Genomic DNA, 25,922 nt, shown 5'->3' with positions numbered 1-25,922 from the left:
ATGCTGGGACAAAGACTAGATGTTCAGCTCACTACTGCTGGCTCACATTGGCACAGCCAGTTAACCGTGACAATTCACATATCAGTCTGCTTTGGCTAGGGTTATAGCCCATGAAAGATATGTAGTTGACTATAAACAAGTAGTTCTTGACTACTGATTGTGCCCAAGGGTAGACAGTGTATACTAGGGTAACAAGCTCCTCTCCCCACAGACGACAAGAAGGATTCAACAACTTCAAAGATAAGCCCTTTTGAGAGATTAAGGTTTGTAGAAATGCACCAATCCAGTGGACATCCGTCACAGGCACGGCTATGCATTCGTGCACTCTGGAATACAGCTATAACTATGCCAAATCCAGTCTAGCTGGGCACCTAACTGTTTCACTGAAACATCAGACCTGCCTCAACAAATATTCCATTAGAATACAGCGACAACATACAACAAAACATTTGGTCTAGCTGGAACACACCAAATCTATACACTAGCAGCACCAAGAACACATGCCTGACCTCTTGGGTTGCATACTGGAGCCTAGCCACCCTCCTAAAACCTAGTTGCTGGCCAAATGGACACAAGCATCTTAAGCATCCTCTTAGAACCTCCACAACACATGGGATTTGACCACCAAGGGAGTTCCAACCACAGAGTGCATTGAGCCCATAGAAATGGGGAAATGGAGCTATATAAATGACAACTACAATACAATTCAATTCATAAAGTAAAACAGGAATTTAATGGCAATAGATTACATTGAAACCTAGTGACAGCCCAACGTTCATGGAGATGCATTGAGGTGTTTAGTTATAGCATTAATCCTGAAGAAGACAGAGTGGTGCTCCGAAACATTTTCCTGTGACAACGCCCCATCAGCAGAATTGCTTCTAGCTAGACATGGCCTCAAAATTATTGGTTTAATTTGTAGTTTGATCTAAGCGAAGGTGGAGGACCACAGGTTGTGCATATTCATAGCTGTTAAGCATTGTAAAACATGGTTGCACCACAGAATTGTATTACCACCCTGTTAAAACATAATTTGCTCTAATATAATATTTGATAATACTGCCTTGTTATTTGCCCGAGTGGATAACCATAGCTTAAGAGGTGTGTTCTCCCAGGTCTATGATATAGAACAAATACCATGTTCAATAGATAATTCATAACCTGGCGAGCAACCAGGAAGAACTAACATTTTACAGCAAAATTGTTTTTCTATTGTTTGGATTTTCTGTGGTCCTCAAAGCCCCACATGTCAGCATCATGTGTCCCAATTGCTCTGACCCGAGCTGTGTAAATACCCATAATAATCGGCACTGAGTCTCGTCTCACATTTATTGGGGACCGCAATAACCCTCAGATTTTTCACAAAGGTAACCTCTAAATATGAAAAGGAGGTTTTTCTGGGAGTCTTTCATCAGGGCCGGCTTAATAGATAAAATTATATTCTGATGGTTTTTATGTGGTAAAAAAACAAACTACCCACCAATTTGGCCGTGTTAACGTTGAAATCTAAGGTTTCAATGAAATTCACATATCAATCAATACCATTTTGTAATGAGCAAGGTGTCTTGGCGATAAGGGCAACAGTCAGCGTATGCCAGTACAAGAAAACTTCAAGAGCCTAAATGTGGAACATCCACTTGCCCATCCAACATTGCAGTTTCTAGGTTATCGGTTTATAGGAGAACAGCAGGGCAGTCAAAACGCACTCCTGCCATAAACCTCTTTCCTACATTCTCCAGATCTGCCTACTCTAACAGCTGCCCCGTTATCTCTGTAAGGAGCATATTTTCTGATATGCCCAATTCACAAAGCACCCTCCACAGCCTAGACCTGTTCACACTATCAAAGGCAGTGGAGAGGTCCATGAAAGGGATATATATAGGCTTGCTCTTAGTTTGAAGAGAATTGGCAATAATCAGGTGCAAATTCAGCATCTGATTTGCAGTGTCAAGACCTTCATGAAAGCCCAATTCTGAATCAGGGAAGATGTAGTGCATCTGTGGCCACTCACTTAAATAGTACAGTAGGGTACGCGAAAAGATCTTAAAACTTGTACTTAAAAGACATATCGGTCGATATGAACATGGGAGAGTGTAATTGCCTTTTTATATATTAGACATAGTAACGCATCCTTCCATGTCTTAGGAAAAACGTTCAATTTTAACATTCTATTAGAAATAATAAATAAAAGAACAGACCAAAAACAAGGGTCACATTTAAAAAGGTCTGAGGGTACAGAGGCTGGCGCTTGTGCAGCTCTCTAAGTTAGAAAGACTTCAGCACGTACTCCCAAGAGAATCTCAAGACATGCCGGATGGGCTCCTCTACAGACATGAGAGCGGGGTTGACATTCTCTCAATCTAAGAATAGCATATCTCGGGCATTTGGAGTATTTAAAAGGTCTATCAGAGTAAAGATCAGAACAAAGGACTACCCAGATAGCTCTAGGTGCTGCGCTTATTACACTTATTACTTCCCGTCTCTCATGAATGAGAGGAGGTCCACATTCACTGGCTCCCAGAACCTCCTAGTCTCTTTGACCTGTGAGGCTTCCAGGAGCAAGTTCCAAGAATTATCCACCAGCTCCTTGTTCCTATTGTGAATGGCTTTTGTATATATTGATCGTCTCTTCCCAAGTTCTTTAGTGTTAACTGGTTTGGTTTTTAGGGTAATTAGTAGGTGTTTCCTTGCTAAGCTACAATGAGTCAAACCAGCCCTTTTTCTGTGCAGACTCAAATGGACCTGTCAGGGAAGTCTTCCAGCTCCCCATAAAATGTATGTTGACCACTGTATGTTAAGAATTCATTACTTAAAAGGTTCAGTATAAAGTTATATTGGCCAGTTAATACCCGTTTGGAAATACTAGAGGCATTCTCGGGGTGCCAGAATGGCATTTGGCACCAAAAGACCCAATTAACCCTGTTGGGGTCTCATGGACAATATTGGCACTATATGGACTTGCTTGAGTTGAATATTTATTTATTTCTACTTTTGGCTGATCTCATAAACCATCACATCTCGCCCCGGTTCAGAGCGCTCTGACGCAGCTATGCTTGAATGGGGTAAATAACAAAACACTACAAAATAAAGAACTCATACTGCACCTATGACAACTGGGGCTATTGTTGCTGGGTTGCTCAAGGTTTTGCGGTTCATTAGATGTTTCATCATATGTTGTCTTTATATTTGCACGACAGTGGAGAGTGAAGCCTTTACAACAGCAGCCGTGTGTGTAATTATCCATTACATACCTTGCTCCAATACGTTTAACTGGTGTGGTGACTTTGCTTGTTGCTATTACAATCTGTTGTCTATAATTCTGCTGACTCATGGTAATTCAGACTGGTTTTCTGACTGAACCTTGTTTGACATTCAGAGAAAGGGTATCCCGTGGTTTCAACAAAGGAAAGTACTTCGTAGCAATTTACTTTGTGTTTTAAAAAATAAATACTTTGAACATGTATATGCATTTGTGGGGTAAGGGGGAAAAGGGGCTGGGGAGGGGTTTCGGATAGGGGTTGTAGTGAAGGGGAAGGGGTGTATGAGAAGTAACTACCCAAAGAGTGCTCACTTTGACATCTGTGCAGAACCTGCTGACGCAGGTTAGAATCCTGGCAGGATCAAACTCAGCCTTTCATCCTTCCGAGGTCGATAAATGAGCACCACACACCGTGGGTAATAATAAGCAGCGCCCAGATACCTGAGGGTTCGTAGCGCTATATAAATGCCAAATTATTATTATTATTATTATTATTAAAAACAAAAGTGAAGTAACATTTTTTTTAAAACACTCACGTAGTAAATTACAACAAAGTAATTGAATTTGTTGAAATGACATGGAACCCTGATAAGGTTTCATGACTGTGCGTGTTGTGAGGGGTCAGAAATGTGGTGGACAACTCTTTGATGATTTTTCAAACAATGCCATTTTACTAAATCAAAAGTGTCAAACACCTCACTTGCCCTATCCTAACGAGGATTTCCCTGCCTAAATAAACAAGGAAAACTCTAATGAAGGATGTCTGGCCCTCACACTTATACATCAGACATATAACAAAATATCTGGCATTTCATAACCACATGAATTGCATTAGAAATGCATTCGCAGTCTCTTTTAACAACCTGGGTGAATTCCCCTTCCCCAGGTTTTAAGTTGGATTCAGCTTCAATGTACAACAAAAAGAAACAAGGAAATCCAGGTTTATAACAAAGTCTTATTTCAGTTCTTGGCTCCTTCAATATGTCACAAGTTACTTTTACCAAACACAGTTCAGCCAATAGAAAAGTTCTCATCTTCCTTTGAATTGTGAACTTTCACTGCATCCCATGGTCAGGACTTCTGCTGTATTGATTAAAAGACAACTTCAAGTTATAATATGTCTTTGTCAGGATGACTTCACAGCACTTCCACTTCAATTGTACCACTTTTATTTCAAATCATCTTCTGCAAGATTTCACTATGCCCCCTGCACTTTGTGCGATCTGAATGCCACAAGGCCTAGTAATATCGATGTTTTGTCCTCCTTCTGTCTCCCCTTCCTTGTCTTGTCGTGCCTAGAAACACTTGTGTACAGGCATGTTATAAATGACTTATCATATCATATATGAAGGTTCACAATCCACAGTGCTTCTGAAGTTTCACATTCACCGACAACCACAAGTACTTCCACAACTTCAATACTTGATTAAACTGCTACAAGACTCACTATCGGGCACTTCAACACCTTCAAGTAGACAAGGCACTCTTCCTCTAAACAGGGGGGCAGCCTCTTTGCCGTTCTCATCTGTCTGCAACCACAACAACCCAAAATTACCTTTTAAACATACTTCTCTCTTTCTCTTATGGTCTTTGGTAATATAGGTCGGATCGACTTCAAGTAATTTATATAAGCAGCCAGGTTTCTCTTCCCCAACTTTGCATTCCCCTCTCTGCCAACTGTTAGCAAAATAATTACCCAGAAGCCTACGTGCCACTCTTGGATTCAGGTAATGATTGCACACTTGTATTTTAGGCAAGGTTAAACTTCAGTTATGCTCACAGTTGTGGTTAGATTGTTTTCTGGTTTTAAGAAAAGCTGCTTTCAGTCTTAATAGGTGAATATGCTTGGCTTGGGTAATGCTTGCTCTCTCTTCAACTGTAGATACAATGTTTAAATGCTTTACTTCTTTTATGAACATTCAGATATAAAGAAATAAAGTTCAGTCTTTCTTTGAAAAGTGAAATTAGGCACACGTGACCACTTCTTCATGTAGTTTACAATGTTTAAATTATTCAACAATGGATCTCAGCAGCATTTGCTCTTCATGCGAGTAAAAAGAGCAATTACCAATCACACGCAAGTGCTACTTTCTCATTGTTCCATTGTTAAAAGTTCAACGTACAGCTTCAGCTCAATTCTGCTTATACGCGAGTAAAGATAGGACTGGATACTGTTGCTGGAAGTGCTCGTGAAGGAATCAGAATGCCAGGTTTCACTCACTGGCTTCTGTAATCCTTGTTCTGCTGGTTGCACAACTTCCATGAATTCGGGTAAAACTTCTACTGCTTCTGGCTTCACAGGGACCCACACGCTTCCTAGCTGAAGGTGTCTCTGTTCCAGCCACTCCACTTAGGAGCCTCTCTTGCTCCTGAGATCCCCAGCTTTATCACAGCTCCTCGCCTCGGTCTCTGACACACTTCTGGTACGGCAATCTTCACAATCAGGCTTACATGGGCAAAGGCAGCCTTCTTGCACGCTCTCTGCTGCACAGCCTCTGCAACTCAGAGTTTGGGATAACAGGACCCCCACAGAACAAGCAGGTGAAATCTGCTGCATCAATGTTCCAGTGTCCCTTTGGTTCTCTCACTTCTGCCTGGATTGCCAACACAGTGTCTTCTTTCTGCCTCTGCTACTACTGCACGCACTCCAGTCACAATTGCAGCTCCTTCTTACTGGCCGCAACTGAGAGGTTCTTTTAAGCCTCAGGTGTGGGCGGTTAGGCTCAATTGCCTGACTACTACTGCCACATTCCTCTTCAACACTGTTCTTCATCCCAGTACTCGTTGGATTCTGGGACTTGTAGTCCTTAACAGCAAAGTTAGTTCTTTTTTACAACTTCTTGGTTTCAAAGATAGATGTATTTTCCTTAAAGTAATTTAAGGATAAACCATTAGAATTTGTTGTCATAGAGGAAGACAATTTAGTTATGGCAGTATTTCTAAATTCCTTCCATTATACCCATCGGGATATGGAAGATTCGTATCCTGAAGTACCATAAATGTTTTTTTTTCTTTTACTAAGGTTCGTTCAGGTTTTAGGGTCTTTGTGTCCCGCGTGACAGATCTTATATGTGGTTCAGATACATTATAATGGCAATAGGTCATTATCTGTTTAGGCAACTTTGAAATGTTCTTCCTTCAACAGGCAAAATACTGTGTCTCATCCCACGGGATCTCCTCACCACCCTGGGCCTTGTCTCCTCCCTGGTGATCCTCCCGCAGTACACCACCCCTAGGATTGGGTTCAAGAAGACTCAGCCTTTCCCTGGCATTCTTGGAGGACACTTTAGCAAGGGTTTTAGAGGTGGTTCCGTAGGATTTATCACAGTGTCTTCTGCTGGTGTCTTAGACCGTCCTACTGCCTGAATGTGTTTGGACATTTTGAGAACTGATTAAAGTTTTTCTCCACTGTTTAGTCAGAACCCCTTCAACTCTGAAGCTCTTCTGACATTCAGAGCACTTAGAAGCCTTTTCTACCATGTGTTTTCCCTTCTATTTATTCTGATCCTCTACAATATTGATACTGTTTCAACATTCAGAGCATGGTAAGTGTTTTCTCGGGTGTGTGTCGTCTCATGTCGTGTCTATTCAGATTGACTTTCCGATTAAATCTTTTCTGACATTCTGAGCACTGATAAAGTTTTTCTCAGGTATGTTTTCTTTCATGTACAGAAAGACTGCTTTTTTGACTGAATCTTTTCTGACATTCTGAACACTGATAAGGTTTTTCTCCAGTTTGTTTTTTCTCATGTTGAGTTAGAAGGCCTTTTGGACTGAATCTATTTTGACATTCTGAAAACAGATATACTTTTCCTCCAGTGTGTGTTCTTTGATGTAGAGTGAGATTGCTTTTTTGACTGAATCTTTTTTGACATTCTGAGCACTGATAAGGTTTTTCTCCAGTGTGTTTTCTTTCATGTAGAGTGAGGTTGCGTTTTTGATGGAATCTTTTCTGACATTCTGAGCACTGATAAGGTTTTTCTCCAGTGTGTTTTCTCTCATGTAGAGTCAGATGACTTTTCCAAATGAATCTTTTCTGACATTGTGAGCACTGGTAAGGTTTTTCTCCAGTGTGTCTTCTCTCATGTATAGTTAGACTGCTTTTTCGACTGAATGTTTTCTGACATTCTGAACACCTATAGGGTTTTTCTCCAGTGTGGTTTCTCTCATGTACAGACAGATCACTTTTCCAAAGGAATCGTTTTGGACATTCTGAGCACTGATAAGGTTTTTCTCCAGTATGTTTTCTTTTATGTCTAGTTAGATCACTTTTCCAAATGAATCTCTTTTGACATTCTGAGCACTGATGTTTTTCTCCAGTGTGTGTTCTCTCATGCTCAGTTAGACTGCTTTTTTGAGTGAATCCTTTCTGACATTCTGAGCATTTATAAGGTTTTTCTCTAGTGTGTGTTCTTTTATGTTTAGTAAGAGCACCTTTACTACTGAATCTTTTCTGACATTCTGAGCATGGATAAGGAGATTCTCCAGTGTGTTTTCTCTCATGTTGAGTCAGACTGCTTTTTTGATAGAATCTTTTCTGACATTCTGAACACTGATAAGGTTGATCTCCAGTGTGCTGTCTCTTATGTTGAGTCAGACTGCTTTTGTGACTGAATCCTTTCTGACATTCTGAGCAGTGATGAGGTTTTTCGCCAGTGTGTTTTCTCTCATGCTCGGTCAGACTGCTTTTTTGACTGAATCCTTTCTGACATTCTGAGCATTTATAAGGTTTTTCGCCAGTGTGGTTTCTCTCATGTATAGTCAGATGGTATTTCCGAATGAATCTTTTAGGACATATTGAGCACTGATGAGGTTTTTCTCCAGTGTGTAGTTTCTCATGTTTCCTTAGATATGCTTTCTGCAGGAATCTCGCTTGACATACAGGACACTGATAAGGTTTTTCTCCAGTGTGTATTGTTTGATGTAGAGTTAGATGTCTTTCGTGACTGAATTGTTTATCACATTCAGAGCCCTGATACAATTGTTCTTGGAGACGAAAGTCTATAGATTGGGTTTTGTTGAGCAAAAATGCCATGACAAGAATTCACATAATTCCAAAGTCAGGATATTTGGAAAATGTTCGCTATAAACCTCTCATGGGAACCTTGATTTCACCTATAACAGCTTCTTTCTATGGGTTTCTATGGTTGTACCCCTATGGGAAATCTACATTGTGCTGCACCTTTTTCTTGAACGCCCCACTTCACAATTCTGACAACTTGTACCACATGCTTTCTCTCGTGATGAATCAGACTGATTTTATGAGCACAGGTTTTCTAGCAGGTGCCGCCACACTGACAGGCAAATGTATCAGAGTTTAGTAGGTTTAACCTATATGCAATGATTGGAACACAACTCATTCCACGCGTGTCTTCTCTGATAAAGCATCAGAACAAACATAAAACTAAAAATGTTCACATTTGCATTGAGTTCATATGTGATTGTCCTATATGTATTTTCTTGCAGGAAACACGCTGTCCTCTTTAACTGATGGTTCTGTTATAGATAGTACTTGCAAAGGTCCTGTGTGCATTGATTCCACTGATAACCCTTAGACACGGTGATGTTTAATGGAATGAAACAACTTTCACACTCAGAGCTCAGTGTTCCTCCTTGTAAACCTTTCCCGGGTCTTCATTTTTCAGGTAATTTCCCTGAATTGCAGTGTTGCTTTCTCTCTTCATACTTCAGCCACCTGAGGAGTTAAAGCAACAGATTATGTATACATCTGTTAAACAGCACATAGCAATTATATTCATACTCTATTTCAGTGGGAATTGTGATATTTTGAAAATTGATGCAGGGAATCAGAGTAGGAGTTGCACCTGGTTGGCTACTGTTGGACAATGGGCCTCATTACGAGGTTGGAGGTAAGGGGTTAACGGCGCCCGTAAGGATGCCGGTGCCGTTAACCCCTTATCTCTGCATTACGAGGTCCCTTAGCTGGTTCCACTAAGGCCGGCTGGTTTTACCAGCCGCCCTTAGCGGGAGCCGCTAAGGGACCAGGGAGCTAATAACGGGCCTGCTATTTGCGGGCCCGTTATTAGCTCCTTCCCCATTCCCATTGAGCCCTATGGGGGCTCGAATGAGAATCGGGAATGGTTTTCAGAATGGGGACTTACCGGGTCCTCCAAGGTTGGAATGACCCGGTAAGTCCCTATTCTGACAACCCGGACCCGGTATGCGATAAGGGGGTAGCCATGGTGCTAATAGCACCATGGCTACCTCCAACCTCATAATGAGGCCCAATGTCTGAAGTCTCAGATGAGCACTTAACTTGATGAGCTATCTTACCAGTGGGGAATACAAAGTGGAAAATGGAGTTAAAGATTTCTTTAAGTGGGACATATGAAGGCGCTGGCAAAGTGATTACACCTTCACTTTAAAACTCAATTTAACGCCTCAAATGAACCCAGCCACAAAGTGTCAATTAGTATTTACATGTCAAGGGTTAAACTAACATGTGTGTCTTGACTTTGAAAACATTTTTACAAGATACGATCTGATCTTATGACATGATAGGTTATTTATAACGCGCTTAATACCCACAGGTTTCTAAGCACATATCTTCCCTTTTAAGTAATTGTCATGAAATACAGTTAACTCATTCCACTCTGACTCCACAACACACAGGCACATTTTTCCTAAAATCATTTGATGAAATTCTGTCACCTGGTGTGTAAGAGATTCATATTAAGAACCTATAGTTATTCATGGAGTGCTTAAACACACATGCATGCAAGTGCTTTTGGCCTAACCTGTGGTCTATTCATAAAAGTGCTTAAAGACACATGCATGATAGTGCTTTGAACACAACCTAGTCTAGTCATAAAATGCTTAATCACACATGCATGAAAGTGCTTTGGACCAGAAAAATGATGAATAGAAGCAGAAATCTAGTGATCTGTGTAGCCATTCTTTTACAGCCAATGGCCACTTTTTGTCCTAGGCACCACAGGACAGACTGAGGGACGAGAGGTATCCACTATAAACACATGTTTTTGAAATGGTGAATTAAGGCTGCATTGCCAGATATGGGCACTTTGTTTTTTTGTAAAGTAGTTATTTTGTTGATACCTTCATGCTGATGTATCCAAACCTGATAGACCTGTAATGATTTGTAACCTTGACAGTTATTACAGGTAGGGTATGGGTGAGTGATTGGGGTTATGAAAAAGGGGTAGTTGTCAGGGGACATTATAACATAGTAATGGCTACAGGTAGTGAGTAACGGTTAGGTTTAGGGTTGTCTCCGCGTGGTTGTATGTATGAACATATTTGTCTGTCAGTACCCATGTCAAGCAGTCAGTGGTTGGCTCGGATGGTCTCTGTGCGTCTGTGAGTGTGAATGTCCAGCAGTCAGTGGTTGCCTCAGATGGTCTCTGTGTGTCTGTGAGTGTGAATGTCCAGCAGTCAGTGGTTGCCTCGGATGGTCTCTGTGTGTCTGTGATTGTCAAAGTCCAGCAGTAAGTGGTTGCCTCTGATGTTCTCTGTGTGTCTGTGAGTGCCAATGTCCAGCAGTCAGTAGTTGCCTCAGATGGTCTCTGTGTGTCTGTGAGTGTGAATGTCCAGCAGTCAGTGGTTGCCTCGGATGGTCTCTGTGCGTCTGTGAGTGTCAATGTCCAGCAGTCAGTGGTTGCCTCAGATGGTCTCTGAGTGTCTGTGAGTGACAATGTCCAGCAGTCAGTGGCTGTCTATGATAGTCTCTTTGTGTCTCTTTGTGTCAATGTCGAGCAGTCAGTGGTTGCCTCTTAGAGTCTGTCTGTGAGTATCCATGTACAGCTGTCAATGGATGTCTCTTAGAGTCTGTCTGTAAGTATCCATGTCCAGCTGTCAGTGGCTGTCTCTTAGTGTATGTAAGAGTCTGTATGTGAGCATCCATGTCCAGATGTCAGTGGCTGTCTCTTAGTGTCTGTAAGAGCCTGTCTGTGAGTATCCATGTCTAGCTGTCAGTGGCCGTCTCTTAGTGTATGTAAGAGTCTGTGTGTGAGTATCCATGTACAGCTGTCAGTTGCTGTCTCTTAGTGTCTCTAAGAGTCTGTCTGTGAGTATCCATGCCCAGCTGTCAGTGGCTGTCTCTTAGTGTCTCTAAGAGTCAGTATGTGAGCATCCATGTCCAAGCTGTCAGTGGCTGTCTCTTAATGTCTGCAAGAGTCTGTCTGTAAGTATCCATGTCCAGCTGTCTGTGGCTGTCTCTTAGTCGCTGTAAGAGTCTGTGTGTGAGCATCCTTGTCCAGCTGTCAGTGGCTTTCTCTTAGTGGCTGTAAGAGTCTGTGTCTGAGCATCCATGTCCAGCTGTCAGTGGCTGTCTCTTAGTGTCTGTAAGAGCTTGTCTGTGAGCAGCCATGTCCAGCTGTCAGTGGCTGTCTCTTAGTGTCTGTAAGAGTCTGTATGTGAGCATCTATGTCCAGCTGTCAGTGTCTGTCTCTTAATGTCTGTAAGAGTCTGTCTGTGAGTATCCATGTCCAGCTGTCAGTGGCTGTCTCTTAATGTCTGCAAGAGTCTGTCTCTAAGTATCCATGTCAAGCTGTCTGTGGCTGGCTGTTAGTGTCTGTAAGAGCTGGTCTGTGAGCAGCCATGTCAAGCTGTCAGTGGCTGTCTCTTAGTGTCTGTAAGAGCTGGTCTGTGAGCAGCCATGTCCAGCTGTCAGTGGCTGTCTCTTAGTTTATGTAAGAGTCAATGTGTGAGCATCCATTCCCAGCTGTCAGTGGCTGTCTCTTAGTGCCTGTAAGAGTCTGTGTGTGAGTATCCATGCCCAGCTGTCAGTGGCTGTCTCTGAGTGTCTGTCTATAAGAGTGTATCTATGATGAAGAGTTTGTCAGTGTCAAAAGTCTGTGTGTGTGTATTCTGACGAATCATGCGATTCAGTCACTTCTCCCCAGGGGGAGCCTTTCCCTGTGAGGCTAGGGAGGTTTGACCGCTAAGTAATACCCTCCCTAGGGGTAGAGGCAAGCAGGACCTCACAGGGAGAGACTTCCCTCTTGCAGACAGAGACTCCTGTTCCAGTGAGGAACTCCCTACCGAATCCAAATCCACCAGTAAACCACCAGTAAACCAGGAAGGATCAGTGCATATGTGTTATTGCCATGTTTAACCACCGAGAAAACCTGAAGAACATTCCTTGAGGGATATTGAAAAACACCTCGAGTGACACCGAACACAAGTAAAAAACAACAGAAGGGCTCGAGAAGAGGAGAGAACACTTTCAGTTTCAAATCAGCTCTTGTTGAAACAAAGCTGAAGGAAACAAGGAAGTGCTTCCAATGTTGCAGGGAAGCTCACCTAAAAAAAGTGCCTGAGTTGCACTCTCAGAGAGCGTGGCTGACGGAAACCAAGGGATTGGAACAAGGTCCCAGGAGGGACCTAATCGAAGGTGGTGGTTCGACCGGAGACACTGGGAAGTGCCTCACTGGCGCCAAAACCGCTTGGAGAGAGGCACTGTGGAGCGTGATGGAAGAGGAGTCACGGGCAGAAAAGCCATCCTGACTGAACGAGAAGGAAGCTGCTTCGGAGCTGCAGACCCAGTGATGTGACCTGAGTCTAGAAGCTAACGGGAAAAACTTGAAATCGGGAACTGCGCTGAATATAACAAATGGAGTAGTCATACCATCCCAGTGAGAAAGACTTCTATATGAAGAGTGAGAATCATCACTGGGTCACTCATTCTCATCCCACGGAGGCGCAAGTTGACAAAATGAGTGAGAATCATCACATGGTCAATCATAGTCTTTCCAGTGAGGCACAAGGTCATAAGACAAGTGAGAATCATCACTGGGCTACTCATACTCGTCCCAGTGAGGCACAAGGTCATAGGACGAGTGAGAATCATCACTGGGTTACTCATACTCGTCCCAGTGAGGCACAAGGTCATAAGACGAGTGGGAATCATCACTGGGTTACTCATACTCGTCCCAGTGAGGCACAAGGTCATAGGACGAGTGAGAATCATCACTGGTTTACTCATACTCGTCCCAGTGAGGCACATGGTCATAAGACAAGTGAGAATCATCATTGAGTTACTCATACTCGTCCCAGTGAGACACAATGTCATAGAAAGAGTAAGAATCATCACTGGGTCAATCATAGTCTTCCCATTGAGGCACAAGGTCATAAGACGAGTGAAAATCATCATTGGGTTACTCATACTTGTCCCACTGAGGCACAAGTTCATAAGAAGAGTGAGTATCATCACTGGGTTATTCATACATGTCCCAGTGAGGCACAGGTTGACAAAAAGAGTGAGAATAATTACTGGGTCGATTATACCCGTCGCAGTGGGGCACACGTTGACAAGAAGAGTGAGAATGATCACTGGGTCAATCATACTCGTCCCAGTGAGACATAAGTTGGCAAGAAGAGTGAGCGTCATCACTGGGGTACTTATACTTGTCCCAGTGAGACACCAGTTCATAAGAAGAGTGGGAATCATCATAGGAATATTCATCCTTGTCCCAGAGAGATACAAGTTGACCAGAAGAGGGAGATTTATAACTGGAAGAACATTGATTGAGGGAATCAGGATAAAGAGTCTACATTGAAACAAGAGAGACTTCAAGTGTGTGTATTAAATAAAGAGGGCTACAGTTAAGAAGAGACAACCTAATCCAGAAGACCTCAGGTGGTCAAGAAAAGATAAGGAAGGAAAGGTGGAAGAACTTGGCGACTTGATAAAAGTGATAACCAAGAACTATCTAAAAATATGTTGCCAACAAAATCTGCTGAGAAGGCACCTCGCAGGAGAAGGGAGTCATTCCCCTGTGCCTTCGTTGTTTTGTTAGTGGTCGGGTCAGGTCAGATTAGCTTTTTGGACAGTAAACAGACTTTTCATTTGGACTCACTGACGACTGACGAGTACCCTAGTTAGTTTTGTTAAGTAGGGAAACTGTTGAGATATAGCGTCTCAGCCAGACAAAAAGGTTCAGGCTGAGAAAAACCTATTAGTATGTACCACAGTGTGAGCAGGGTGAGTTTTGCATGGCAGAAGGTGCACATATCACTCGTAGTTAGTTTTTACACATATTACATACCCACGTATAGCAACACAGAAGGAGCAACACGTATATTGATGTTGCAGTTGCAGTTTATAGATAGGGCAGTGTATAGGCACTGGGCCTCATCACGAGTTGGGCTGTATTCCCGGCTGCAATGCCGCTGACTGTAATAGCCCTAGCACCGACCGGTCCGGTGGTATTACCACCGGATCACGGGTTGGGCCTTAACGGTAAATCCCCATTCCTGATTGGGTCCATTGGATCCAATGGGGAATTTTCAGTGCTAATACTGCGGGCTAATACAGCTGGCTGTAATACAGCCGAAAACAGGGATTTTCACCTCCAGAAAAAAGCAGCCGATTTAGCGCCCAACTAGCAATAGGGCCAGCCCTTAAATGTGGCGGTAATACCGTTATCACCACATTTAAGGGCTACAGCCCTACTCGTAATGAGGCACTGTGTTTAGTAGTTGTAAACAAAGTTATGTTCTTTAGCGAAGTGCGAGGAAAGAGCTGAAGTAGGTGGAAGATGGAGTCAGAAAGGTACTGTGGTAGGAGTGAGGTCAGTGTATTAACATTGCAGGAGTGCTGCCATATTGGATTTTAAGCCCTAGTGCACAATGAACAGAAAAGAACGCAGACCTTGAGGTGGAACTGCAGCTCAATTGAGCTCAGTCCCAAAATAAATCCCTTTTCTGTCCCCCAGTAGAGTAGCCGAGGTCAGAGGCACCCACGGTGCACTGATAAACGCTAATTGTATCCAGCCACAGGGCCTGAACGTGTTGGGAACAGAATGTTAGCTGTGGGGAGAGTAGGTAGGGATGCGCCCTTTAAAGGACAAATTCATGAGAATAGGGCAGGAGGTTTTGTGATGCCAAGAGGCCAGGCAAAGATTTAGAGCACTATCGCCCCCACCCAAGGGGCGGCCATCCAATTAAAATTACAAGTAGACGCATGACCAAAGCCAGTAAATCCCTGAGACTCAGACTCAAGAGTGGTGCACCGGTCATGTCATTACTGGGCACCTGGGGTTTGAAGGAGATGAGGGGGAACTGTGTCTGGAACGTTCTGTGAATTTGGAGAGGAGGAGCAGAGGTGATGCCAATACATTTAGTACAAGTTCGGGGGTGCAGCCTGTGTGCGCCGCGGCGGCTGGTATAATGAGAAGGCCTATTGTCTTATCAAAGCAGAGTTGGCCTCGCCAGTTTACTTTGAGCGTGTCTGGGTCAGAGGGGTGCACATCACATGATGGTCACGATTTATCCGTTTGTTAATATCCTCATTAGCAAATCCCATACCTGGATTCAATAGTGACGATGTAGTGGGCCACATGTTTAGGGGAATGGGTTTAGATAAGGTGTGACCAATCGGTCCAGTGACTACAGTGGGGTATTAGGATTTTCTATAGGTGGTAGCCAATGAGGGTGGTCGGATAACAGTGTAACCTATTTATGCAGTTTTGTGGTTTTCCACTATATAACCTGTAACTACTTGGGGCATGACGAGCTCTGTGTCAGTTCGGTTCTTTGGGGCCATCTGAGACCTTTTTGCATGTAATAAACCTTGCTTTCCCGTGCAAAGAGGTGCAGTGATTATTTGATCTATTGGATTATTTTGATCTTTTAGGTTTTGGATTACTACTCGCTTTAGAAAGTGGTGACACTGACGTAATCCCGGTGACACCGAAGTAATCCCATACTCTCTGTGTGGTCAGGGGTGTCCCAGCGGCGCTTCCTGAGGTGCAGGGCCCGTCTGCCGTGACCAGATCCCCGTACATGACTTGAAGAGGCTTGCAGGCCTGCATGTGCTGTGTTGCCAGAACACCTGCCTTCTCCTTGAAGCTGGGCCCTGCTCCCAGTTGTGCAGGCCGTTGATAGGACCCCACAATTATTAGATGTAAGTGCACTTTTGCGGGAGAAAACAACAATAAGAAAGTGTGGGTGAAGTGCTTTGATTGTGAGTGTGTGGATTGCAAAAGATCATGTGGCAGTGCATAGTGATTTTATGTATATAGGTACAGAGAGTTGGCCAGAGGGATCTCCTCCGTCGAGAGGAAAGGTGACGTCACGATAGTATAGTGTGAAACAAACAGAAGAGAGCAAATGCAATCTCCTCTATTGAGGAAAGGGAGCACTGCAAGTAAAGTAGAGATCCTGTAGATGAAGGAACCGGGATCCCTCCACTCCAAACCATTTTGTAAATAAGTGTTAATTTGTTGTATAGGCCCATTATATGGCAGGCCTGGGATCCCTTCGCCCGGCATAAGGGGGCATAAGGAGGTAAATTCCCTCGTCTCAAAGAGGAGGCTGAGTAAGTTTCTAAACCATTGTCTATATAATTGTGTTTTATTGGTTTGTGGTTTAAAGACTTTTTGAAATCGTTATACTGTGGAGTGGTGATTGTTGAGTTGTGCGATGTGAGGTGGGGAGTAATGAGTGTGTGGTGTGTGGGGCAAGAGGAACGGGGAGGGGGAAACGGGGAGTGTGGGCAGTGTTGGGAGGGTGGGATAGATCGGTGCTGCTGGATCACTGTCTAGGAAACCAAAGATCATTACAAGCAGGCTGTGGTCTTGTGCCCCCTGGAATGTGGCCGCATCCTGCTGGGGGGCGCACCCCACAGTTTGAAGACCTCGGACATAGAGCAACATGGCCTGAGGGGCCCAGACCCTTCCTCGCTTTGAAGATAAGCAGGGTCAGTCTCGGTTACTGCAGGGATGGGAGATAGTCAACACTCCCAAATTCTCTGTTTTCATAGGTTTTTTTGTTGTTGTTTTTTTCAACTTTATTTAATAATTTTTTCAAAAGTTACAACTGAAAAACATACCAGTGAGAACAAGGTATAAGCAATTCCATACATATCACTTCTCTAAAATACATACATCAATCAACTTATCATTGCCATAAAATTCCCACCCTTATCCTACATTAAACAAAACACAACAAAATACAACACCAAACAGGACAAGACAGACACCCCCACCTAACCCCCTATCAATGTTACACCTAAAGAACAAATCCAACACCTTATCCAAACAAATTATTAAACCCCACATTTCCTCATAATCAGTCTCCCGAAAACGCCTAGAAGCTTGAGTCTTCTCATACCATGAAAGTGTGCGCATGTCCGATAACCAGTTCTCATAATGTGTTTATTTTCTAGATATCCACACCTTCATTATATGTTTTACTGCCATTAGTAAAGCCCTATCAATCCAGTCCGATGAATCCCATATTTCCCCACTTCTACTATCAATTGAGAGGAAGATGACAGACACAACAGTTCGAGGAAATGATATACCCGCCACCAAATCAATCCGATCCAAGACGTCCTTCTAAGAATCTCACACTCTATTACACTCCCAAAGCATATGCAGATAAGTCCCTCTTGAGCGATTACATCCCCAACACAAGTCTGTATCCATTAATCCCCTCCCATTCATCCTCACAGGCATCCAATAAATATGTCCTAAATTTTGTTGATGAATATATCTCAGGTTCAGATCTACCTTGGCTCTCACAGTCACCTTCCAAAGGTTATCCCACAATTCCTCAGACAGCTCAGTTCCCAATTCTGACACCCACTCCATTTGTAATCTATCCCAAGAACTCCGCAAACATTGCTGTAGAGGTATACATTTTATATACGTAGAGACCGAACCTGGAGGAGTAGTAAATAATTCACAAATTTGAGGTCTACAACTCAAGGATCCACGCAACATCTGTAGTCTCTCTGCCAATAAATGTTCCAAAAGCCTATACCTCCCTATCTCCCTATTAGTCAATCCATAGCGATTAGCTAAATCCTCAAATGAAACCACCCTGCCCTCCCCCCACACATCTTCTATCTTCAAAATGCCCCTATTGGCCCAAGCCCTCAAATTAAGCATTTTATTCTCAATCTGCAAACCCGGATTCAGCCAAATCATAAAAGAACAACGACTGTCCACACCCTTGCATCCTCAAAACCAAAGCAGATTTCGAGGCCACCAAAGTTTCCAATCTTGACCCAGAATTAGGTAGCCTCCCATAAGAATAAAGACAATCTAGGTAAAAGGGGTGCAATTTCTCCCTCTCCATCAAAAGCCAATAAGGATCCGAGCCCCTTCTTTCCTTAAAATAATAAGAAGCCTTTTTTAGTAAGAATCCCTTATAATAATTCTCCAACACTGGATAGCCAAAACCCCCATCCTTGACTCCACGTATCATAATAAAACGAGGAATTCTTGGCCTATTGTCCTTTCCCCACAAAAAATCCATTAAAAGCCTGTCAATACTCTTAAGTACCTTCTTAGTAAACTTAAGAGGAAGAGATTGAATATAATGTAAGACCTTTGGCAGTAACATCATTTTTGTGGCATTAAGCTTAGCCCATAAACTCAAAGTCGATCTATCCCACCTCAGTGTATCCTTTATCAGTACTTCCTTCAGCTTGTCCACATTGTATTCCACCATTCTCCTCATGTCACGCACTAGATAAATACCTAAATATTTCACCAAAACATCAGCCCACTGACAATTCCAGTCCAATAATCTCCTATTTAGTGGGTTCAATTTAAGCAGGAAAACCACAGTTTTTCCCCCAATTTACCTTGTAACCAGACAATTCCTCCACTTCCTGCATCATATTTCTTAGTAGAGCCCCTCCCCATCTGGATTTGTTAAAACCACTGTCAGGTCATACGCATACGCCAATACTTTCACCTCTCCATCCTTCATCTTCCAGCCACAAATATTCTGTTCCTGTCTAAGATATGCCAACAACAGTTCAAGAACTAAGTTGAATAAGAAGGGTGAAAGCGGACAACCCTGTCTAGTACCCTTAAACAACCGAAAAGCCTGAGACACAACGTCATTAACCCATATTTTATCCAAAATATTGTGTTGCAGAGCACCTATGGCATTCAAGAATTGCCGACCAAAGCCCATCCGAAGTAATGTATAATTTAGAAACGACCAATTCACACAGTCAAACGCTTTCTCAGCATAAAAAAAATAAAGAGTATTTCTTCCGTCTTAGTGCGAGATAAACCTATTATATTCAATAATGTCCTAATATTGTCATAGCCGTACCTATTATCCATAAACCCCACTTGTGAACAACCTATCAATTCTCCTATGTATTTTTGTAACCTGGTAGCCATGACCTTCGCAAATATTTTTACATCCACATTGAACAAAGAGATCGGCCGGTAATTAGCACATTTGGAAGAATCTTTCCCCTGCTTAGGAATCAGAGTAATAATTGCCTCCTGCATTGAAGGACATAATACCCCATCCGAAAGGAATTGGTTAAATAATACACACAGTTTGGACACCAAAACAGAACTAAAAGATTTATAAAACTCAACAGGTAACCCATCTGAACCCAGAGACTTACCCATATTGAGTTGACGGACAGCTTCCCCTACTTCCATTTCAGAGATCTGAGCATCAAGTGCCTCCCTACCTTTCTCTGATAAGTAGGGAATATCTATCTTGGCAAAAAACTCAGCAAGTTTATCTTCCTCAACTTGCGACGCATCTGAATAAAGGGAAGCATAAAAAGACCTGAAACATTCACAGATATCATCACTTTTGACCTTCACCCCCCTACTGCATCCTCAATCTTCTGTATAAACCATCTCTCCGACAGGCTCTTCAGTTTTCTAGCTAGTAGCCGTCCTCCCGTGACACCCTCCGCCCAAAACCTCTGCTTCATAAAATATAAACCTTTCTCCGCCTGTTCATCCATTGTTTTACCCAATTTATCATTTATACATTCCATCTTCAATCTATCCGCCCTTTTACCAGATAAAGCATACTTCTGCTGTAATACCTTTAGTTCTAATTCCAGACCTTTAACCCTCATCTCACCCTCCCTCCTATCTCTAGCTGTCCAATTAATCAATTCCCCTCAAATAGTTGCTTTGAAAGCACCCCACACCACCAAACAGTCCGCTGAATCCATTTTGTTCTCAAAGATATCTATAATGGGGGCACTAATAGCCTCACATATTTTCTCCTCTTGCAGTATGAATGTTTTAAGCCTTCATTTGACACCGGCAGGTCTGAGCAAACGCCGACTCATATTCAGTTTTACCAACGAATGGTCAGAAAGACACCGCTCCCCAATTTCCACGTCAGAGATGTAATCTACCAATCTATCTGAAACCAATAAATAGTCCAACCTTGAATAGGAATTATGGACCGAAGAATAGAAGGAGAACCCCTTTTCTGCAGGATGTAGTGACCTCCAACTGTCCACTAAGGCAAAGGTGTCAATAAAATCACAAAAGTCACAACTCAGCCTATAGCCAGTAAATCTACATGCCGATAATCTATCCAGAGTGGCATCTAGAACACAGTTAAAATCACCTCCAATGATAATGCAGTCACCATTCATATTTTTCAGAGAATCTGTCAATTCCCTAAAAATAACGAACACCACGAGAGCATGGACTATACACCGAACCTAACGTCATTACTCTCCCTTCATATTTAACATCAGCTAAAATATACTGACCATCATTGTCCATAAGTATATCATCTAGCACCATACCCAATCTTTTCCTAATTAGTAAGCCTACTCCTCTCGAACTCCCTGAATAACAATTTAATGGAACTTTCATGGATTTAGAGGCACCATAAAAATGATCTGGATGCACTGTCAAGTGTGTTTCCTGTAAAAAAAAGTACATCAAATTTTTCACGTCTCAACCTAATCATTATATTTTTCCCCTTCTTGGGGCTTTTCCACCCTTTAACATTCCATGTCACAAACTTCAAGAACCCCCATCTAGATCAATAAAAAGAAAGAACTAAACTGAGTTTGGACCATCCAAATCATCCATTAGAATGCCAAGACTTGCATATGTAACCTCCCGACAGCTTGTTAGAGATTCATAGTACTAACGGTGTAGAACATTAGAGACACCCACACACATATAAGACACACTAAATACAGACATACAACATATAACATCAACAAACCATTTTAATTAAAAATTGTCCATTAACCAGGACCAAACAATAATGTCCAAAAGTACTAAACACTACCTCTAAACTGTAACCCCAGAGTCCTATTGCCAGTCATATATACATTCACATCAATACAATCCTTATCATTTTCAAAACCCAAAAAACAAAAATTCAATGTATGTCCTATAAACCTACCTAAGTTATCTCCTTATATCATCTATTAATCTGACTCATATATCCTAAAATATCTTACACTCATTATCCCAAAGGCCACTATACATATCTCCCCCTTATCCTTCCCCCGCCCACAACACAATCTTACCACACCCAAATCAATTTGTTAACATATGCAACTATTTAAACACTAGATTCTTGACCATGGCAGTAAAGTAAATAATTATAATGTTCCCCCACTCCAGCCCAATGAGCAACATTTTCCATAACCCAATGTAATATCATGTAAGAAGTCTCTCACATTTGACATATCCAAACCCTCAGGTCAATTATTATTCCAATTACACCCCGATCATATAGCCTCTGAGAGCTAGTAATAACAATGAGTATGCACAAATCAGTCAGGTTAGGCGGATCATCATTCTCAGCCTTGGCCCCCACGCTGTGGAACGCACTCCCACCCCACATCCGCCTAACTGAAGATCTAATATCTTTCCGCAAATTACTGAAAACTTGGCTTTTCCCCTAAAAACCAACCCTGTACTGAAACTAACTCAAACTGAATAACAGCATCGCAATGACACCAACCCAACAAACTACTAGATCTTGAATAACAATAAGACAAATAACAATACAACAGCAAGATCCTAGCGAGAAATCGACAACTAATAACCGCTAATGTAAACTAAAAGGATAAACAAAATAGAATGAGGAAATTAGAACAATGCAGTGAAATGGATAAAAAGAATAAATCATACGAAAACAGTAATTGTGGTTTAAATTATTGAAATAGGTGTAATGATTGCAATGGACAAATGAACAAAATGATTGAAACGAATAAAGAGAAGACGATGGAAAGATGAATACAGGAGACTGATGAGTACACAGACAGATGACATGGAATGTATGAGTCCATGGCATAAATGGAAAGTACAGAATAGACGATTCAAGTACATGAGACGGGTGCAGTGCACGAAAAAGATAGAGAGCACGGAACGGATACAGTGCGTATGGCAAGTGACATGGCCTGAACCGATAATGCATGATGAATAAACTAAGCGAGTAGAGCGGACGAAATCGGTAGAAGGGTTTAAGCGCGTGGAACAGATGAGTGCACTGAGCGAATGAGTGTGTAGATCGGATGAGTGTGTAGATCAGATGACTGTGTAGATCGGATGAGTGTGTAGAACGGATGAGTGTGTAGAACGGATGGGTGTGTAGAATGGATGGGTGTGTAGAGCAGATGAGTGTGTATAGCGGATGAATGCGTTGAGCGGAAGGGTGCTTAGAGTGGATGAATGCATAGAGCGGACGATTGCGTAGAGCGGAAGAGTGTGTAGAGTAGACGACTGTATAGAGCGGATGAGCGTGTAGAGCGGATGAGTGCGTATGAGCGGAGGAGTGTGTAACCCTGCAGGAGTGCATAGAGCAGATGAATGTGTAGAGCGGATGAGTGTATAAAGCGGATGAGTGTGTAGAGCGGACGAATGCGTAGAGCGGAAGGGTGCTTAGAGCGGATGATTGCATGGAGCGGACGATTGCATGGAGCGGACAGGTGTGTAGAGCAGATGACTGTATAGAGCGGATGAACGTGTAGAGCGGATGAATGAGTAAGAGCGGAGGAGTGTGTAGACCTCCTGGAGTGCATAGAGCAGATGAATGTGTAGAGCGAATGAGTGTATAGAGCGGGTGAGTGTATAGAGCGGATGAGTATATAGAGCGGATGAGTGCGTAAGAGCGAAGAACTGTGTAGAGCAGATGAGTGCAAATAGCAGATGAGTGCGCGGAAAGGACGAGTGCATAGAGCGGATGAGTGCGTGGAGCGGATGAGTGCGTGGAGTAGATGAGTGCGTGGAGCAGATGAGTGCGTGGAGCGGATGAGTGCGTGGAGCGGATGGCTGCGTGGAGCGGATGGCTGCGTGGAGCGGATGGGTGCGTGGAGCGGATGGGTGCGTGGAGCGGGTGGGTGCGTGGAGCGGATGGGTGCGTAGAGCGAATGTGCGAGTAGAACGGATGAGTGCGCTGAGTGGATGAATGCGTTGAGCAGATGGGTGTCTAGAGCGGATGAGTGCTTAGAGCGGAAGGGTGCCTAGAGCGGACGAGTGTGTAGAGCGGACGAGTGTGTAAGAGCGGACGAGTGCGTAAGAGCTGACGAGGGCGTAAGAGCGGATGAGTGCGTAAGAGCGGATGAATGCGTAGTAGCGGATGAGTGCATAATAGCGGATGAGTGCGTAATAGCGGATGAGTGCGAAAGAGCGGATGGGTCCGCAGAGCGGATAGGTGCACGGAGTGGATCGGTGTACAGAGCGGACGAGTGTGCAGAATGGACAAATATGCAGAGCGGACGAATATGCAGAGCGGACAAATGTATAGAGCCGGCGAGTGTGTAAGAACGAAGGAATGTGTAAGAACGGAGGAATGTGTAGAGCGGATGAGTGCGTAAGAGCGGAGTAGCACGTAAGAGCGGATGAGTGCCAGAACAGATGTGTGCGCAGAGCGGATGGTGCACAGAACAGATGGGTGCCCAGAGCGGATGGGTGCCCAGAGCGGATGGGTGCCCAGAGCGGATGGGTGCCTGGAGCGGATGGGTGCCCAGAGCGGATGGGTGCCCAGAGCGGGTGAGTAAGCAGAATTAACAAGTGCTTGGAGCAGATGAATGCGTCGAGCAGACAATTAGAGCGGAAGGGTGCCTAGAGCGGACGAGTGTGTAGAGCAGACGAGTGCGTAAGAGTGGACGAGTGCTTAAGAGCGGACGAGGGCGTAAGAGCGGATGAGTGCGTAAGAGCGGATGAGTGCGTAAGAGCGGATGAGTGCGTAAGAGCGGATGAGTGCGTAATAGCGGATGATTGCGTGAGAGCAGATGGGTGCGCAGAGCGGATAGGTGCACGGAGCGGATCGGTGTACAGAGTGGACGAGTGTGCAGAATGGACGAATATGCAGAGCGGACGAGTGTGCAGAGCGGACAAATGTATAGAGCCGGCGAGTGTGTAAAAACGAAGGAATGTGTAAGAACAGAGGAATGTGTAGAGTGGATGAGTGCGTAAGAGCGGAGTAGCGCGTAAGAGCGTATGAGTGCCAGAGCAGATGTGTGCGCAGAGCGGATGGGTGCGCAGAACGGATGGGTGCGCAGAACGGATGGGGGCCCAGAGCGGATGGGTGCCCAGTGCAGATGGGTGCGCAGAGCGGATGGGTGCGCAGAGCGGATGATTGCATGGAGCGGACGAGTGCCTAGAGCGGACGAGTGCCTAGAGCGGACGAGTGCCTAGAGCGGATGAGTGCCTAGAGCGGACGTGTGCCTAGAGCAGATGAGTGCGTAGAGCAGATGAATGCGTGAATGATGGAACATGGAAGTATGTGGATCGAATGGGTGATGTAAACGACGCTCACAGACGATTCGCCTCTTGCGAGGTGGGATTTAACCCATGACCAGGGCAACCAATACATCCAATGAGACAAACATTGAATGTGACATCCATTAGCCCTGATATAAAAAGGCAGAGTTATCGCTGAAACACGTGTCTCAAATAGGGCAATTCGAATACACTTTAATTTTTTCACCATTCCTTTGTGTGGAGCATTTTTTCAACTTGGCGCCGTCCCTCGGTGGAGCAGGGTTCTTAGAACCCGGTTTACTTCTCGGCAAAAGATGAAACCTGAATTAGAAATAGTGCTCTGCTTAGAATGTGCCTGTTTGTGCTCAATACATCTAAGATATGTTCACTATAATATAATCTGAATATACATTGACAAAAAAATTGTAGAAATAAATAGGAGACACATGTTGAACCCTAATTATTTACTATGTTTTAAAATAAACACATAATATGATATGATATGGCATTTATAACGCGCCTATACACAAGTGTTTCAAGGCGCGACGAGGCAGGGAGGGGGGAACAAGGGGAAGACAGACAACAATCTTACTAGGCATATGACAGCACCAAGCTATATATTAAACACGCTGCTGGCATGTGACACCCTGTGATGAGGCACTATAATAATATTTATGTCAATGCAATATACCCCCTCCTTCTGCCTCTAGCTACCCCAGCCCCCCTCATCCCACTACCATTCTCCTCCCTTTCTTGGGATTTGCGGCAAGGAACTTTGCCCCCTGAGATACCCTCGAGTTGTGGGGGGTAATTCCCCCTCCCCATTCCGGACTGGGGGCTGGAGGACCAAATACAGTTCCCAGCCTTAGGCCATGTGGCGTGCGTGCTTTACAATGGGGAGATCACACACCGTGCTCTAGAGATGTGCATGTGTGATACTGGGATGAAATCCGTGCACACTCATCATCTTCTAGTGATTACCCCAACATCCTCCATCACACAGCACACCCTGCACAGCCTATCACCCAGCACACCCATACACAATCCATCACACAGCGCAATCCTGCCTAGCACACCCTGCACAGCCCATCACTCACCTGATCAGAAGCTGCGGGGCCTTTCCGCTCTCGGCTGTGATTTCCTGCAGCTGAAGGGTGGGTTCCGGGGGCTGAGGAGAAGCTCTAATGCACAAACCCAGAGCACGAGACACT

General features: G+C 43.7%; 1 protein-coding gene across 1 annotated transcript; it reads right to left on the bottom strand.

Moving 5' to 3' along the window:
- Positions 1-714: 714 nt before the first annotated feature.
- On the bottom strand, positions 715-25,922 carry LOC138525635 (zinc finger protein 84-like). Its single transcript, XM_069635686.1, has 2 exons — positions 25,809-25,922; positions 715-8,954 (listed from the first exon to the last, which is right to left on the bottom strand). The coding sequence occupies exon 2, from the start codon at positions 8,292-8,294 to the stop codon at positions 6,906-6,908; it is 1,389 nt and encodes a 462-aa protein (XP_069491787.1). The 5' UTR covers positions 8,295-8,954; positions 25,809-25,922; the 3' UTR covers positions 715-6,905.

Source organism: Ambystoma mexicanum, chromosome 7p (genome assembly GCF_040938575.1).
Source record: "Ambystoma mexicanum isolate Mex_15411 chromosome 7p, UKY_AmexF1_1, whole genome shotgun sequence".
Taxonomy (NCBI): Eukaryota; Metazoa; Chordata; class Amphibia; order Caudata; family Ambystomatidae; genus Ambystoma; species Ambystoma mexicanum.
The sequence above is the reverse complement of the archived record's forward strand: the minus strand, read 5'-3'. Positions and strand labels throughout refer to the sequence as shown.

Coding starts and splice junctions, on each gene's coding strand:
- LOC138525635 (XM_069635686.1), bottom strand. CDS start 8,294: ATGGCATTTTTGCTCAACAAAACCCAATCTATAGACTTTCGTCTCCAA.